General features: G+C 54.2%; 1 protein-coding gene across 1 annotated transcript in view; it reads left to right on the top strand.

Moving 5' to 3' along the window:
- The first annotated feature begins 47 nt into the window (after positions 1-47).
- Positions 48-17,711, top strand: part of ADAM11 (ADAM metallopeptidase domain 11) — a 22,105-nt gene continuing 4,441 nt past the window's right edge. The window contains exons 1-18 of the mRNA XM_006897833.1: positions 48-111; positions 565-728; positions 10,557-10,633; positions 10,814-10,880; positions 12,799-12,884; positions 12,967-13,042; positions 13,424-13,490; positions 13,559-13,626; positions 13,953-14,027; positions 14,104-14,175; positions 14,328-14,494; positions 14,943-15,027; positions 15,152-15,242; positions 15,367-15,418; positions 15,797-15,896; positions 15,977-16,048; positions 16,144-16,236; positions 16,574-16,654. Coding sequence (XP_006897895.1) covers positions 48-111; positions 565-728; positions 10,557-10,633; positions 10,814-10,880; positions 12,799-12,884; positions 12,967-13,042; positions 13,424-13,490; positions 13,559-13,626; positions 13,953-14,027; positions 14,104-14,175; positions 14,328-14,494; positions 14,943-15,027; positions 15,152-15,242; positions 15,367-15,418; positions 15,797-15,896; positions 15,977-16,048; positions 16,144-16,236; positions 16,574-16,654 — 1,557 coding nt within the window. The remainder of the gene's footprint in view (positions 112-564; positions 729-10,556; positions 10,634-10,813; positions 10,881-12,798; positions 12,885-12,966; positions 13,043-13,423; positions 13,491-13,558; positions 13,627-13,952; positions 14,028-14,103; positions 14,176-14,327; positions 14,495-14,942; positions 15,028-15,151; positions 15,243-15,366; positions 15,419-15,796; positions 15,897-15,976; positions 16,049-16,143; positions 16,237-16,573; positions 16,655-17,711) is intronic.

Below are 17,711 nucleotides of genomic sequence, written 5' to 3'. Positions count from 1 at the left end.
CCGCAGCCGCAGCCGCAGCCCCCGGGCCGGAGGATTATGAGCGAACCATGAGGCGGCTGCGGCGTTGGGCGTTCGCGGCTCTGCTGCTGCTCCCGCTGCTCCCCACGCCCGGTGAGTGACCCCAGCCGGTGGCGCCCTCCCGGTGCCCCCTCCCCGCCCCCGCCTCTGGTTTTGCAGCGATTTCTGCTGCAGCCACATTTGCCTGCAGTGCTGGGGTGACGGGCTAGTGCTCCGGTCCAGGGCGCGGGTAGGGGTAGGGGGTAAGGTGCATGCACCCACCTGTCCTTCTCTGGCCAGCCCCATCGGAGCTATTACTCTGCCGCCGGCCGGCAGACTATGCAGGTCTCTGCGGGTTGGGGGGGGCAGTCGTGACGGCCGGGCACGAATGAAGCTGCCAGCCCCCTCCTCATCAGGTTCTTCCAGTCACTGAGTGGCCAGATCCCCACTAGGACTCTGGGGCTCCAGGGCTTCCCACTGGAGTGGGGGATGGGTCTGCCCACCTTATTCCCAAGTCTCTTGCCCCAAGGTGGGCATCCTCCTGCAGCTGTGGCCTTGTTTCCCCAGGTCTCGGGGCCGGAGCTCTGCGCTGGGAGAGCTCACCCCGGGTGGAGGACCCTGAAGCCCCTGAGGTCACGGAGCCCAGCCGACTGGTGGGTGAGAGCTCTGGGGGCGAGGTCCTAAAACAGCAGCTGGACACCAGGGTCCGCCAGGAGCCGCCAGGGGGCCCGGTGAGCAGGGCTGGGTGGTGGGGCCTTGGGGCTGGAGCAGGCCTAGAGCCCAAGGGCAGCTGGGGTCCTAGAGGAGCTTAGGGACCAGGGTTTGGTCCCCCATCCCTCTACAGCTGGCCCTGCAACTTCACCTTTTGCGCAATGGCCGTCAGGTGGGTGTTAGAGTCATTAGTAAAGAGCATCAGGCACTGTGGACCCCTCCCTCCTGTTACAGAGGGGATCCTGTCCCCTGCCTACACTTAAGGATCCTGGGATGTCCAGCTTTTGGCTCAGCTTTGGCCAGCTGCCCACTGGCCCCCAGTGCCCTTCTCCCAGGTCAAGTGGTTCTGCTCAAAGACGGCTGGGTTTGGGAGCAGAGAAGCCTAGTCCCTGGTTCTCCCTGCAGTGTACTTCCCGGGAGCCGCTTAGCACTTGCTCCAGCCTCAGTTTCCTGCTGTGCACAAGCTGTACCTCTCCTGCCTGCCCCTCTCTGAGGGTGGGGCCCTGGAAAATCATTTGGGGCACAGCACTCACCCCCTGTCCTCTGCTCCTGCCAGGCCCCTCCTGTCTCCCAGAGGAAGGTTAGGAATGAAGGAGATTAATTGCAATTAATAATTAATTAATATCATGTGAATAATAATCACCCAGATGGAATATTCATTCAGCATGCCTGGGCTCTCCTGGAGCCAGAAGCTGAAAGTTAGCCAGGCCAGTGGGGGTGGAGGAGGGCTGGGAGGTGAAGGCGGGAATAAGAGGGTACACTGGGTCTGGGGAGTTTTGGCACCCAGGAGTGGTGGGAGGTAAATTGGGATGGGCAGAGGGAGGCAGGAGGGAAAAGGGAGGCTAGCATTACGGACATCTGTCAGACTGGCATCTGGCCCTGCCTAATGTACTTGGTTAAAAGCCCTTAAGGAGGGGGATGGAGGGGGATGTGGGGTGGTGCAGGGGGTGGGGAGATGGAATGGAACAGGAAGGAGCATACATAATAGATGGACCATCACTGGAGGCTGAGGCGGGGAGGGGTTAATGGTCCTGAGCTAGGGGAAGGGCTGATGGGAGTGCTGGGGCCTGGGAGTGGGCCTGTCCGCATTCCCTGGGGGGCAGGTATGAGGGAGCTGGGGTGGCCCAAGGACCAGAGATGGGTGTCCTGACCAGTCTGGCACTTAGTCCTGTCATTTTCCCTGGTGGGAGCCCTACCTGGGCACTGCTCACCCCGTGCTTGCCTGGCTCGGAGTTGACTGCTCTGTTCTACTGCTGGGGCTCCTGGCTTATGCTTTAGGGTATGCAAGATAAGGGAATGGAATGATGCCACAGGGAAGTCAGAGGGCAGAGAGGAAGGAAAAGGAACACATGGGGTCAAGGAGGGATGGAGAGGCAGAGCGAGTGTATCCTGGAGGTTGTGGAGCATGGGGTAACCGAGACATGGGATGGGGTGATCAGCACAGGTGCAGTCGTGTTGGATGGCTCCAAGGTGCGGAGGAGTCTCTTTGGGTGCCACTCTGCTGGGTGCGTGGGTAGCATATGTGTCAGTGACTGAATCTGAACACACACCTAGGGGGTGGCTGAGGGCATGAGAACTGAGCAAAGCAGGCTGTGGGGGGCAGTGGTTACCTTTGGTGGGGGTCTTTCTGTCTCTGTGACTTCCCAGGACCTCCTCAAAGTCTCCCCAAAGGCCCTGCCTTGTCCACACCTCAGTTTCCTGTGAGAGGGAAGGGTGAGCAAGGTGGTGGACTTCTCCCGGCTGGGCACGTTACTCTACTTTGTGTGTACATTGAATTGCTTAATCCTAACAACTCATAAGCCAGACAGCCCTTGTCAGCCCCATTTTGCAGATGAGCTACTTGAGGCTCAGAGGAGCTAAGCCATTTGCTCAAAGTCCACCAGCTCTTAAATGTGGCGCGATTTTCTGCCAGACCAGAGCACTTTCCACTGTACCTTTCAGCCTCGAGGGACTCCCGAGGTCTGGCCCAGGATGTGCTCCCCTAACCTCACTCGTGCTAGAAGGGGCCAGAGGAGACACAAAAATGAGCCCAGATAAAGGAAAGGTGAAAGCTCTGTGTGAAGAACAATGTATATAAACCTTTCAAGTAAACCAGTATTTAAAAAAACAAAACAAAAAGTCCAGCATCATCTTCCCTGATGAGAAGGAAGCATTTCACCATCTGACCTTTCTCCCCAGGCCGAAAGTGCTTCTGGCCTCTGAACCCCTGGTTGAAGAAGGAGCCAGTAAAGCTCTGAGTCCCACTGTTCCTACAGGAAGTGCCCCAGCTCAGTTTGGCTTGAGTTTTGTCCTAAACTACTCTGCTGGGTTGTGACATCAGGCCAGGCAAATGTTGGCTCCACAGTGAGATTTCGATCTTCCATGGGCTGTGGGGGTGTGGGGAAGTCTTGGGCACTGACCTGCTCTGTGACTTTAGGGTGGTCACTTTCCCTTCCTGGACCCTAGCTTCCTGATCTCTAAGACTTGTCATTATTAGCGGCTGCCCACATACCCCACACTGCCAGGTCCTGGGTCATTCCCATGATTGCTTACAGAATGGACTATTATGATTCACAGGGTTTCTGTTAGCCTATTTTTGGATGCAGATTGCCAGACTTTTCTTCCTAATTCCTCTGTCAGCATGCTCTGCTGAAATAACACTGCAACCTCCATGGACAGATGTAGTAGTGGTAGTTGTGCACGGAAGGAGAGAATTCTCCCCCTTGAACTACCAATTTTCCCTGTTAGCTCCATCCACTGTCAGGAGGTGATGATGGGAAAGACCCTTGGCTGAGAGCTGGGGAGAGGGGCGGTGGCCGTGAAGGGATTGGAGGCTATAAGAGTTACAATTTGATGCTGCACCGCAATCCCAGAGGTAAACGGTTCAAACCCACCAGATGCTCTGCTGGAGAAGGAGGGGGCGATCTCCTCCTGTACCAGTCAGATCTGATTTGACGGTACACGTAAAAATAATATAATAAACATTTTTTAAAAAATTTTTTAAAAAAAAGAGTTACAATTTACTGGCCCCTTACAGGACCAGACACGTGTTCTGCCTTAACTTATTTGGTCTTCACCACAACTACAGAGGATGAGGGGTGCATACCCCTGTTTCACAGATGGATAAACCGCCACTTTACCTGTGAGAGAAGTGAAGCATTTCACCAGGGTCACACAGCAGAAGTAGCAGAGCCAGGATTGATACCAGGGAATCAGTTCCCTGTCCCCACTTCTCACTCAAGGTCTGGGTTGAAGGGGCCCAGGAGACTATTAACCTTTCTCTACCACTGCTTCCAACACCTCACTTCTGTCCACTGTGGAAGTGAGTTGGGCTTCAGGCCCAGAGCGAGGGAAAGTTTCTGGAAGTGCAGAAGCCGGTTATACGGTTATACGGAAAGCTTGCAGCTGAGCAGTGTGGCAGGAGGACCACACAGGACCCAGGACCGCAGTGTGTGGTTGGGCTGGTGGTTCACTGCAAAAGGGCTCCTGGGTACCCAGAACTAATAGGATACAATCTATGGGCTCAAGAAACTTCCCTGTTCTGATGGCCCTCTTTCTTCTAATTCACACCAAGTTGCCAAGTGGGCCAGCCTTGCCCCTGGGAAAGCCCTGACTCCTTGAGAACCAGCAGGATATGAAGGATGTGAATGAGGCTCCTGGCCTGGGGGACACTCATCCCAGCTGGCTTTGGCAAGGGACATCAGTTGGGATGAGCGCTGAGGGAGTGCTGACTGGAGACTCTACTATGAAGGTCCTCATCTGAGGGGAGGGCAGTGTTGGTGTGTTCTTACTGCAGAAGGTGGGGGGCAGTTTGGCTCAGCTTTTACCCTTTGGAAATGGGAGTCACCAGCAGGAGACCTTTGGGGTGCTGGCATGCATGCTTTGACCTGTGTTTTATAGTCACAGCACTGTCCTGGGGTTGGGGCATGAAGGGGTTCCTGGGAGGATGCTGGGGACTGGAAGCTTAGTGCTGGGCCCAGTTTGTATGGGAAGAGTTTGAACAGAGGATGTGTTCTCAAAGGAGGCTCGCTTCCATCTGAAAGTCTTTGCAGTGTGACTTGGGGTAGCATAGCTGTGGAGCCTGTGCTGGCCCTGAGTCCACAGCTTCTGTCAGTGTGTGCATCCCTGCACTGCACTCCGAACCCCAGTTCCTCATCCGACAGCAGGGCTGAGGCTGCTGCTCCATTAGAGGTGATGATGTGTGTCTGGTACCCAAGCTGGGATCTGGGAAGAGCAGATGTTCGACATCTGCCAAGCCTGCCTGCCCTCCCTCCCGGGTGTCAGGTAGGGTGTTGGGCACCCGGCGCTGGCACGAGGGCTGGGTTTCCAAAACGGGAGCTGGGACACTTGGGGGTGACCTGTCAGGGTGTGAGCAGGGGCACGGGTGGAGTCTGGCCTGCGCATGTGGTCTCTCCCTCCAGGTTCCTTAGAGGGACCCAGCTGCCCAGTCTGTGCCCAGAGGGAACGATGACCCTACAGGGAAGTGACTGACTCTGTCCTCAAAAATTTAGGTCAAATCCCATCATCAAAAATTCGTCCAACTGTTCTCATTGTCTGGGAACCCCTGCTGTCCTGTTGATAAGTGGGGCATCAGCACAGGGCTGGTTGATGTGGGGTATGGGGAGGCTGGTGAATGAAGAGGGGGTTCTCCAGGCAGGATGTGCTCCCCAGGTGGGGTCCCTGCTGCTCTGCGGCTACCTAGCCTACAAAGTGGCACCTCCATGCACAACAGACAGGAGAGGATCCAGAAAGATGTCCCTGGTCCATGCAGATCTGGAACCCAAAGCCACCCTCCTGGCATGCCCCTGTCCCCCGAAGGGGTCTTTCATCCAGTTACTCCAAGTCCTACTCAGTTGACACATTTATACTTCCTTCTTCATTTGTTACTATTATTACTGATTCTTTTTATTTTATTTTTTTTATTTTTTTGTGCATGTACCGTCAAATTGGATCTGACTGGTACATGAGGGGATTGTCCCTCCTTCTCCAGCAGAGCATCTGGTGGATTCGAACCATGTACCTCTGGGATTGCAGTGCTATTATTATTACTAATTCTTATGATGATGATAATAGCATGTTAAAAGTTGTTGTTGGTGTTAGGTGCCGTTGAGTCAAATATGACTCATAGCAACCCTAAGAACGACAGATCTGAACCTTGTCCTAATCCGGCTCCATCGTCATCATTTCTGACACAGTGACTGCAGCAATGGGCTCAAGGGTGTCCATCTATCTTGTTGAGAGTCTTTCACTGACCCTCCACCTTTCCAAGCATGATAGCCCTTTCCTTTAGTCTTTTGCTAAGATCTAGTGTAGTATCTGTTCTTGTCTGTTTGACATCTGATACATTTAATTTAATCCTCACCTGTAAACCTGTTGCCATCTAGTCAATCCCAGCTCATGTTGGTGTTAGGTGCCTTCGAGTTGACTACAACTCAGAGAGACCCTATGAACCATGAACGTGAACCTTGCCCTGTCCTGAGCCAACCTCACCATCTCTGACACCCTCAGGGTCCATTGTTACAGTCACTGGGTCAGTCCATCTCACTGAGGGTCTTCCCCGCCTTTCCAAGCATGGCGTCCTTCTCCAAGGACAATAACTTGCCCAGAGTGTGTGAGAGGGAGTCTCACCATCCTTGCCTCTAAGGAGTGCCCTAGTTTTACTTTCTCCATGACAAGCCGGCTTGTTCTCCTCGTAGTCCATGTACTCTTCTCTATCAAAGGCTTCGATTCTTCTATCATCTTCCTCCTCCCACCCCCAGGATTGTCAGGCTAGAAACCCTTCTGAGTGTAGAAACAGCCACTTCCGATGCCTCAGGTCTTCTGTCATCTTTCAAGTTTGAGATGCATAATGAGTAATTGAAAAGACCGTGGCTTGGATCAGACATATCTTATCTTTTAAATAAACATAGTTGCTCTTTAGTCAAACCATATTGTCGTGAGGGGCCATCGAGTTGAGTATGACTCATAACAACTCTATGAACAATAGATCTGAACCCTGCCCTATCCTGTGCCATCCTTACAATCTCTGACACACTCAAGCCCATTGCCACAGTGACTGCATCAACCCACCTGGTTGAGGGTTTTCTTCTTTGCCGTTCCTCCACCTTCTCAAGTATGATGTCCCTCCCCAAGGAATAAACTTTCCTAGCAACATGGCCAAAGTATGTAAGACTAATCTTCATCATATTTCCTTCCAAGGTGCACTGTGATTGTACTTTTCCCAAGACATAGCTGTTTGTTCTCTTGGCAGTCTATGGGATATTCAGCACTCTTCTCCAATACCATATCTCAAAGGCATTAATTCTTCTTCTGTTATCCTTATTCATTGTCCAGCTTTCAGATGTATAGCAAGTGACTGAAAAGACCATGGTCTGGATCAGGTGCACCTTAGTCCTCAAGCAGACATCATTGCTCCTTGTTAATTTGGAGAGGTCTCTGACTACAGACTTTCCCCTTCAGGAACCCTAAATGACAGAGTGAAACTGCCCCAGAGGGTTTCCAAGGCTGTCATCTGTATGGAAGTCACATCTTCCTCTTGCAAAGCAGCCGATGAGTTCAAACTGCTAACCTTCTGGTTAGCAGCTAGTCACTGTCACTGTGCCACCAGGGTACCTTAAATCCTTACAGCAACCTCAGTTTACCGATGGGGAAAATGAGGCTGAGAGAAGTTAAGCAGTTCACATAGGCTCACCAGAGTCTTCTGGGTCTCTTCTGTTCTCTTCTGAGGCACAGGGGAGAGAAATGGGGAGATGGTGGAGGACGGAAGGAAGGCTGTCTATATGAAGAATTCAGAAACAGTGTCAAGATCTGTGTGCTTTAAGATCCAGGGGTAGAGGCCCGAAGGCCTTTGTGGGTTGTCAGGGGTGGGCTTTGCAGGGGGTGGGGAGGGGAGGAAAGGTTGAGGGACATGGGATAGAGTTCTCTGGCCACAGCCACCTCGGGGCTCAAAGATGACTGGGGTAAGGGTCAGTGGCTTTATGGAGCAGTAGGTCTCAAATGTCAGTGGTCTGCCTGTTTGAATTTTCTGGGGCATTTGGGAATCCTGAAGCTTTTTAGTCTCCCCAGTCCCAAGACTTGTATAGGCTTGAGGAGGCATGTTTATTCTTGGCATCATGGGATTTTTGCCTCCTTCTCTCTGTACCCTGTCAGCTCAAGGGTGAGACTCAGCCCTACTGTCCCCAACAGTGACCTGAGGCCAGTCACCTCCAGGTGTCTGTCCCCGCCTCTGCCCTCATTTGTAAAATGAGGACCAGATGGCCCGGGTGGTGCAGATCAAGTGAGCTGGACCACATGAGATCCCAGGCTGTCAGGAAGCAGGGGACAAGTGCAGGGCACAGGGTCGCAGCCACCGGTGACCAGCAGCTGAGCTGAGGCACAGGGGGTGGTGGGGGTGATGCCAGAAGATGGTGAGGTCAGCTGTAGGTCAGGGTTAGGGAGCAGGCCAAGTCCACGATGCAGTTGAGCTTTGGCCTCAAGCTTGGCTTGGAGATCTTGGGACTAAGGGCCAGCAGGAGCCTCCTCTTCAAGGCCCTGGGATGCAGTGGCCATGGGGGCTGGGATTTCTCACCTGGCCTGTTTTCCCTGAGATAAAAGTGCTGCCCTGTGACCCCATTAGGCTAAGCTCATAGTTTCTTTCCTCTTTCTCCCCCTGTCCCACTCCTGAGCTGCCCCTATCTGATGCAGCCCTCAGCCCCCAGCAGCCCATAGGGTCCTGAGCTCTGTATCCTGCTTGGGAATGAGCAGTCCACCCCTCAGGTGGGGCAGGGCGTGAAACCTCAACAAGCTAAAAAGGATACTGGGGCCAAAGAGGACTCTGGAGTGTCAGGCACTGTTCCCCCATCAGTCTACGCTTTCCTTACAGTGGGAGACTGTCAGAATCCTTCAGGCCCAGGACAGCTACGGCTCTCAGCCGCACACACACCAGCTTCCCTCTGCCATCTGGGATTTTCTCACCTTCACTGGGAAAATCTGAGGCTCAGAGAGGCTTCGGATTATCCCTGAGACCTTGGCCAGAGAGGATGGATTGAGAGCCAGAGGCCCAGGCAGGCCAGAGGGCTGGTCAGTGGGGCAGGCAGGACAAGCAGGGACAGTCGTGGGGAAGGCGAAAGTAGAGTTGATCTAGGTAGGAGGTGCGTGGGGAAGGCAGAGGGAAGCAGAAGGAAGGTCAGAGGTGGTCCAGGTTAGGGGAGGATGGATACAGTCTGGCCCAGGGGGGTGAGAGGGCAAGAGATGCTGCAGGCCAACGTGGGGAGACGTGCCAGGGCTCCCTGTCCTTGACTTTCTAGTTCACCTCTGACCCATGTTCCAGGGCTCAGGGTGAAGTCTGCCTGGAGGCTCAGCCTGGGATGGGGTGAGCCAGTGTCTGGCCCAGGCTTCTCATGAACACAGGGCCCATTCCCATCTTTTCCCATCTTACCTCACTTTTGAGATGAGGGAGCCCTCACCCTTCCATAGGGAAGGTAATGCCCTAGGTTTGACACCCAGCCCTGTCCCTTCTTAGCTGTAAGGCCATGGACGAGTTAGTTAGCTTCAGTTTCCCCATCTGCGGGTTGGGTTATCAGTAGTGTCTACTCCATAGTGCAGATCAAATGCAATAATATCTGTAAAGGGCTTTGGACAGTGCTTGCTTCTTATAGGTCAGAGCTGTTGATAAAGAAGCTGCCGGGGCAGCTATGAGATACCTCGACCCTCTATTTCCTTTTGCCTCTTTCCGCCCTTCAAATGAGAGGCAGCAAACAGAAGTCCCACATGTGTACACATCGCAGTGTGCATCGCCTCAGGGTGCCTGGATTTCAGGACTGTTAAAGGGACGCCAGTGAAGCTTTGGGAAGAAGATTCCAGCTCCTGGATCCTGTCAGTCCTTCTGGACTTCTAGATCGCTTGTAAAGCCAGCGGAAGTCGAGGTCTTCCACTCCAGGGTTGGGTGGGGAACATGGTGTCTTCACAGTATCAATTAGTGTTGTAGTTCAGGACTGAGAAGGCCCAGTTCTCCTGACACTCCTGCCCCTTCTGTGTTGAACTTGCTCTCCCTCCAGCACACTAGCTCTGGGCCCTGGAGCCTCCATCCCCTCCCAGGAGCTGGGCATCCAGGCCTGGGAGTGAGCCTGCGAGGGCAGCCATCTTGCTCAGGCCTGGTGTGTTGCCATGACAACCTGGAGCCTCCCAGCCCAACTGCTTAGGCCCCTCTGAAAAATTTATCAGGAAAACTTCCATGTTTAAAAATTAACTATAAGATTGAAATATTAAAGATGAGCTGCTTTGGGCCAGACAGAGGGCAATGGATTTGGAAGTAGAGGAGCCAAGACCTTTCCTCCTGACAGGATGGCACCAACCCACCACCCCTCACTTCCAGGCCTGGAGATCAATTCCAGCTTGTCACATTGAGACTAATAGGGGAACCTACTAGTAGGGTACCTACTAGGGGAAGAGGAACAGGAAAGGAGGGGCTTGCTTCAACAGACTGGGGTCACACTGCACTGCTCTCTCATTTGTCCTTGTACTGAGCCCTTCTCTGTCTCCCTCACACTTAGGGGGTCTTCCCTTTATTCCTCCAGAGGGTAGAGTGATCCTGCTAACAGCAGAGAGGGCCTGGCATGAGGCTGAGGACAGGCTGAGCACAGCTCCCCACTGCCATCGCAACTGAGAGGGGCCTGCCCCCCACGCTGCCTGCATACCCTTGTTCAGGGGCAGAGGGTGGCACCTCCTTCCTGCTCACCATGATGACGTAACAATCTTGAAGGAAGATGAGCTTATGCAAAGCGTCCCCCAAATTGATGGTCCCCTTAGCTACCCTGTGCCCATTCTAGAGTCTCTCCAGTTCCCCCCTTCAGCTCTCCCCAGTTTGACTCGCTCTCTGCCCCTCCCTCTAGCCTGTCCACCTGGCCCAGGTGAGTTTTGTCATCCCAGCCTTCAACTCCAACTTCACTCTGGACCTGGAGCTAAACCAGTGAGTACAGCTTGGAGCGGGGAGGAAGGGCCCTGGGTGGATGGGCAAAGCCTGGCCTGGCCTGGCCTGGCCTTCTGAGTGGAGCTGTGGGGGTCCCGGATTCAGAAATGAGGCCGATTCTTGAGACTAAAGTCTCAACTTGCCTCATCCATGACCTTCTCCTTTTTCCTCCTCCTCCAGTCACCTCCTTTCCTCACAGTACGTAGAGCGCCATTTCAGCCGAGAGGGGACCACCCAGCACAGCACTGTGAGTGTCTTTGGAGGTGGGTAGGGGAAGTGGAGATGGGGTGCAGTCTGATCAGGTGCAGGGAGATCAGAGCGGTAGAGACAGGTGATGTGACATCTGGAATACACTCGGGGGGGCCCTGCCCCAGGTGCCCTCTACTATCCCCGCAGCTTGGGGACATTGAAGTCAGCAGTCAGGGTGGGCAGGTATGGATCTTGTGCCCCTCACCCAACTCCAGGGGTCTGATTCCAGCTCACCATCCTGCCCACTTGGCTTCATAGCCCTGCCTAGCTCTGTCTAGGCCACCCTCAGCCCCTTTTGGAAGGGACAGGTAGACAGGGTGATGTTTTCTCTTGCCTCACATCGAGGCCCCAGGAATTCTCCACTGTTGGGGCCCCATGGTCCCAGGCCTGGATACCCGGAGGCTGAACAGAGATGAATGAGTGGCTATAAATAGCTGCCTTCCCCCCACCCTCCCCTCCTATTCAGTAACTGGAGCACAAGTAATTCGGCAGGAAGCAGGGGGTGGGGGGCGCTGGTCCTTCCTGCTGCTCACGCCACTTCAACCAGTGACCACAGGCCCAGGGGTGACAGCGTGAGCTTCTCAAGAGGGAGTGGCAGCTGTGACACGCTGAAGTACGGAATCCTGCGTGTTGTGGGGGGACGAGTCTATAGCATCCGCTCTGTGGTTAAATACTTGCTCCAGTCAGTGCTCTTGGGTGCCATTGAGTCACATGGACACTGCGCTCGATCCTGCACCATCCTCACAATCACCCTGGTTAAGCCCATTCACTGTTGCAGTTACTGTATCGGTCATCTGGCTGTGGGTCTTTCTCTCCTTCGGTGACCTCCCCTTTTCCCAGCATGATGTCCTATTCCAAGGACTGGCCTTTCCTGAAAACATGCCCAAAGTATGCGCATCCTGGCTGCACTTTTTCCAAGGCAGATTTACTTGATCCTTTGGCAGTCCATGGCCCCCCATTTTCTTTTGTGTGTGTACCGTCAAATTGGATCTGTCTGGTACAGGAGGAGATTGCCTCTTCCTCTTCAGCAGAGCACCTGGTGGATTTGAACCATGCGCCTCTGGGATTGCAGTGCAGCTTTTTGCCCCTAGGCCACTAGGCCACCAGAGCTCCCTACCTGTTTTCAACACTCTTCACCAACACCACAATTCAAAGGCACTCATTTTTCTTTGGTCTTTCATATTCATTGTCCAACTCTCACATGTATTATGAAGCAATTGAAAATATCAGGTACACCTTAAACTGGCATCTTTGCATTTTAGCACTTCAAAGAAATCTTTGGAAAAAAAAAAAGAAATCTTTGACAGCCAATTGCCCAAGTGCAACATCTTTTCGGTTCTTGCCTGGTGCTTTCATGAGTGCTGATTGTGAATCCAAGTAAAATTAAAAATTATATAAAATTATATAGTCAGTAGACTATATAAATATTAGACAGTGCTGGTGGCTTAGTGATAAGGAGTGTTACTGTCAACCCAAAGGTACATGGTTCAAATCCAATAGCTGCTCCACTGGAGAAAAATTAGCAATCTCCCATGAGATTTGCTGCCTCCGAAAATTCACTGGAGGGTCAGCTATTAGTCAGTTCTGACTTGACAGTATATACAAACAACAACATAGAAATATTTCCATTATTAGTCTCAAAGGAGTCTGTATTTACACCCAGCAGTGATGAGCCACTAATCTGGTCCAGCCTCCTCCTCCTTGTGAGGGAGGCCCAGAGAGGTGGGAAGTTGTCCAGGGTCACACAGCATATTAGGAGCCTAACGAGAGCAGAGCCAGGCTTCTGGTCCTGGAGGCCTGCAGCTCCCTGGACACAAGGCAGCGGGCCTACCGGAGCTGTCTACAGCCTTTCCTCACCCTTGCCTGTCCTCTGGTCCTCCTGCTGGAATGTTCTGCTCACTTCTGCAATCCTCCAGGATGCCGGAGACCACTGCTACTACCAGGGGAGGCTCAGGGGAAACCCCAACTCCTTTGCTGCCCTCGCCACCTGCCACGGCCTGCAGTAAGTATGGGGTCTGGAAACAGCAGACAGCCCTTAGCCTGTAGCCCTGGGCATGATGGGAAGCTGGCCTCTCTCTCCATAGTGGGGTCTTCTCTGATGGGAATTTCACTTACATCGTGGAGCCCCGTGAGATGGCTGGGCCTCAGGAAGCCCCCCAGGTAAGTCCCACACAGCCCCACAAGCCTGTCCCCTTGCATTGGTTCCATCCCCTCCCACCCTTGTCTTGGTAACTTCAGCCTCTCTGCCCTCCTGAGTCACCCCAGCTCCAATTCCCAACCTCTGTGCCCCCAGCGCCAGTGTCCCCTCTGTCCCCCAGGTAACCTTCCATAGGGCTCCAGTGTCCTTTGCCCTGTCTCTCAGGGCACCCCCAGGGCTTGACCCTGGAATCTGAGCAGCTGGGAGATCAGATGTGACATGGGAGCTCTGGCCAGTTCTGGGTCACCCCAAGGGGCCTGGGGGAAGAGCTGAGCTATACCCCCCACAACCGGGTCCAGAGCTGGCTGGACTGGCCCACCAAGAACTAATCCCCCTCATTGCAGGGACCCTTCCCCCACCTCATTTACCGGACCCCTCTTCTCCCAGCCCCCCTTGGATGCAGGGAGCCAGGTAATGGAGGGAAAGTGGGGCTGGGGAGGGGGCCGGCTGTGCCCCCCTCACCTACCTCCTCCCTACAGGCTGCCTATTTGCTGTCCCTGCTCCTCCTGCTCCCCCGAACCGGCCAAGGCTGAGAAGGAAAAGGCAGGTACGGGGGCCCGCACAGACCTCGGGCTGCAGAGACCTCAAGCTGGGGTCCACAGCAAGTCACTCCCTCCATGGCTGGAGGAAACCAGCCTGGCTGGGAGCCTGCGGGAGGAAGCCTCACCCCTTTCCATAAGCTGCTGGGCACATCTGCCCATTGTGGGCAGACCCCATCACCTGCCCTCACACAAAGGCTAGGGAGGGGGGACTCTCCACCAGTGGGGGCTGGCACCGTCCCTGCTGGGAGCCCTGGCCCTCGTGTCTGCCCACGGCTTGGCTGCCAGGGCAGACATAGAGGGGACTGAGTCCCAGTGCCCGCCCACCTCCCAGGTCCGCCGGGGCCACCCCACCGTGCACAGTGAGACCAAGTATGTGGAGCTGATCGTGATCAATGACCATCAGCTGGTAGGTTCCCAGGCTGAAGGACAACGTGGAGGAGGAGAGAGGAGCCTTTCCTTCCCCTCACTTTTCTCCCTCCCAGTTTGAGCAGATGCGGCAGTCGGTGGTCCTCACCAGCAACTTTGCCAAGTCTGTGGTGAACCTGGCTGACGTGGTAAGCCAGCACCCAAATCCTACCCTTCACAAATCCTGGGACCTAAGCTCTAGGGTTGTTGTGTGCCTCTGATCCCACTTCCTTCAGTCCTGCCCCCCACAGCCACTTCCATCCTTTTGTCCCCTTCTTGCTCTTCTCCCCACCGGACCCAGATATACAAGGAACAGCTCAACACCCGCATTGTGCTGGTTGCCATGGAGACATGGGCGGATGGGGACAAAATCCAGGTGCAAGATGACCTCCTGGAGACCCTGGCCCGGCTCATGGTCTACAGACGGGAGGGCTTGCCTGAACCCAGTGATGCCACGCACCTCTTCTCGTGAGTCCCCCACCCCCATACCCTGCCTGCTCTATTGAGAGCACCTCAGCTGGTCCCTGGGGTTTACTTAGCACCCATCCCATGCCAGGTACTCTGGGAGTCCCTGAGCCCACTCTACACCTGCCCCCTGCCAGCCAAATGCAACAGGTGGGGCAGCTTCCTCTGCATCTTAACTGATGCCCCCTTACTTGCCACCCCCCCCTTCTTTTAAGCCGTTCCACCCTCTGAGACCCAGTGTGGAAAAATTTTTATAAAAGATCCTTGCATTGAATAAGTTGAGGGGTTACTCAATGGGAACTGTCATTTGACTTATGGGAAAATGAACCCAGAGATCAGGAGGCCACACACGTTCCCTTAGAAGGTTCTAGTGTAGGTGGCTCCCTATTTTCTGCCTTACAGCCCAGGGTGGTCACCATAGCGGTTCTCCTAACATTGACCTCCCTTTTAGGGGCAGAACTTTCCAGAGTACCAGCAGCGGGGCTGCCTACATGGGGGGCATCTGCTCCATGGCCCGAGGTGGGGGTGTCAATGAGGTGAGCAATGTGAAGGCATGACTGGGGCGCAGGGGAGCTGGAGGAATGGGGAATGCGGAGGTTCTGAGCCCTGTGATGCTGAAAGGATGCAGCCATCTTTGTGCTCCATCTTCCTTATGCCCAGTTTGGCAATGTGGGGGCCATGGCGGTGACCCTGGCCCAGACACTGGGGCAGAACCTGGGCATGATGTGGAACAAGCACCGGAGCTCTGCAGGTATTGGCCCTCCCAAGACCCAGGGGTCCCAGCCCGACCCACACTCCGCAGCTCTGAAGCAAAGAACTCCATGGGGTGGGACAGCCCTCAGTCCTCCCTCATGGCCTCTTGGTTTGACCCTCAGGGGACTGCAAGTGCCCAGACATCTGGCTGGGCTGCATCATGGAGGACACTGGGTGAGTTCTGGGGGATAAACTGGGGGAGGGATCTTGAGTCAAGGGAACTCTGGACTGAGCAGCAGGTGGGCATCTGGACCAGTTGCGCCAAGAAGCACAGCTCTTGGATGTCTCAGGATCCCAAGAAGCCCAGTGTTCTGTGGATACTGCCCTGAAGATCCCAGTTTCTCCACCTAACACCCACACTGCCTAGGCTGCAGTGCTCACTGTGGCCACTGGGTGCCGCCACAGGCTCATTTGGAGACACCTCCCGCATTCTGCCCTCACCAGCTCCCTCTTGATAGGCAGGTGGGAGGCTGCTCACACTCCTCAGTGGTGACCGATTCAAGGTGGGCTAGGGGACAAATCGGGATACACTGCCCCCCTACCCTTGCCCAGGTTTTACCTGCCCCGCAAGTTCTCGCGCTGCAGTATTGACGAGTACAACCAGTTTCTGCAGGAGGGCGGAGGAAGCTGCCTCTTCAACAAGCCCCTCAAGGTACCCTCCCCGGGACAGGTAAAGTGGGAGTGGGGCTTGGGCAGGACCTGGTCAGACTCTCGACGTCCCTCCTTGTCCAGCTCCTGGACCCCCCAGAGTGTGGGAATGGCTTCGTGGAAGCAGGGGAGGAATGTGACTGTGGCTCAGTGCAGGTGAGTGTGGGTGCCAAGCTGGGAGCAAGGTGGGAACACCCAAGAGGGGAACATTAAGGTTAGACCGCTTGCCTCCTCTTCCAACTGTCTCTCAGGAGTGCAACCGTGCAGGCGGGAACTGCTGCAAAAAATGCACCCTGACTCACGACGCTATGTGCAGCGACGGACTCTGCTGTCGCCGCTGCAAGGTGAGGACCCGTCTTGGCGTGAAGGAGGCGGGGCCGGGATGGGCGGGGGTATGGGGCGGGGCTAATCGGGGCGCTGGGGCGGAGCCTAGGTGGAAGACCCACTGGAGGCGGGGCAGATCTGGAGGAAGCACCAATGGAGATGAGGGTGGGCGGGGTTACAAGAAGCTACAGGCTACAAGGGCGGAGCAAGTGCAAAGAAGTGATGGAGGGCAGAAAACGCGAGTGGGATGTGGGCCAGGTAGGAGTCCACGGAACTTTGTGCGCTCAGAAATAGAAAGTGGTCCGTGGGCTGTAGGCAAACAAACCCTCACAACCGTGAACTAAATCCCTTCCCTAGTACGAGCCGCGGGGTGTGTCCTGCCGAGAAGCTGTGAATGAATGCGACATCGCGGAGACCTGCACCGGGGACTCGAGCCAGGTCTGCCCAGCTCTGCTGTCCTGAGGAGTCTCAGGCGAGGCCGTATTCCTATCAGTGTGACTGTTCTCTGGCCTTTCCACTGCAGCGGGGACCAGCTGGCCACTGATCAGCCTTAGTTTCTTCATCTGAAAAATGGCTTCTCCATTCATTGATCGTTTAATCACTGAGCAGTGTTTGTAGGTTGGCTAGTGGCCCCAGCGTTTGCCTGGGGTGCCTGCTGTGTGCTGGGAATCATAGTGGTTAATAATACTGTTGTGTTATGTGCTGTCAAGTCAATTGACTCATAGCTGAGGCCATTTATACCCATCATTCTCTCCTGGAGCAGCTATGGATTGGAGTCACCTACCTCTGGGTTGGAAGTGCAACTCCTACCCCCTAGGCCACCAGTTGTTTCTAGGTGCCACTGAGTATGACCCATAGTGACCCTATGAACAAACATCTGAACCCTACCCTATCTTGCGCCATTCTCTCCCTTTCTGACACACTTCCTGACACACTAGAGCCCATTGCGGCAGTCACTGTGTCAGTCCACCTGGTTGAGGGTCTTCCTCTCTTTTCCAAGCATGATGTTCCTCTCCAAGGAACAGGCCACCAGAGCTCCCTGTTAATAACACAGTTGTTGTCATGTACTGTCGAGTCAGAACCAACTCATAGCTGACCGACCCTCCAGTGGATTTTCAGAGATGTAAATTGCACAGGAGGAGACTGCCCATCTTTGTTATGTATTAATATTAGTTAACATTTATTAAATCTTTTTAAAAATTCTCAAAAAGGGAGCTCTGTGATACTGTAAGTAATATGTTTACTGCTTATCAAAAGGTCAGGGGTTAGAACCTGGTCTTTGCTCATTAGTGTTCAAGGACCCAAACCTGTTCCTGAGATGATTCTGAAATTCAGGTGGGTTGAAATAAAAGTCATATTTTGGCTCCTGTGGATTCAGTTTAATTTTCCTCAGCTTCAGCTTGAACTTGCATATTAGCAGTTAGTGGTCTGTTCCACAATCAGCTCCTGGCCTAGTTTTCACAGCTGATACTGAGCTTCTCCAGCAGTTTTTTCC

This window comes from Elephantulus edwardii, unplaced genomic scaffold (genome assembly GCF_000299155.1).
Source record: "Elephantulus edwardii isolate Elephantulus edwardi_28Jun2011 unplaced genomic scaffold, EleEdw1.0 scaffold00216, whole genome shotgun sequence".
Taxonomy (NCBI): Eukaryota; Metazoa; Chordata; class Mammalia; order Macroscelidea; family Macroscelididae; genus Elephantulus; species Elephantulus edwardii.
This window is presented reverse-complemented; position numbering and strand designations above follow the sequence as displayed.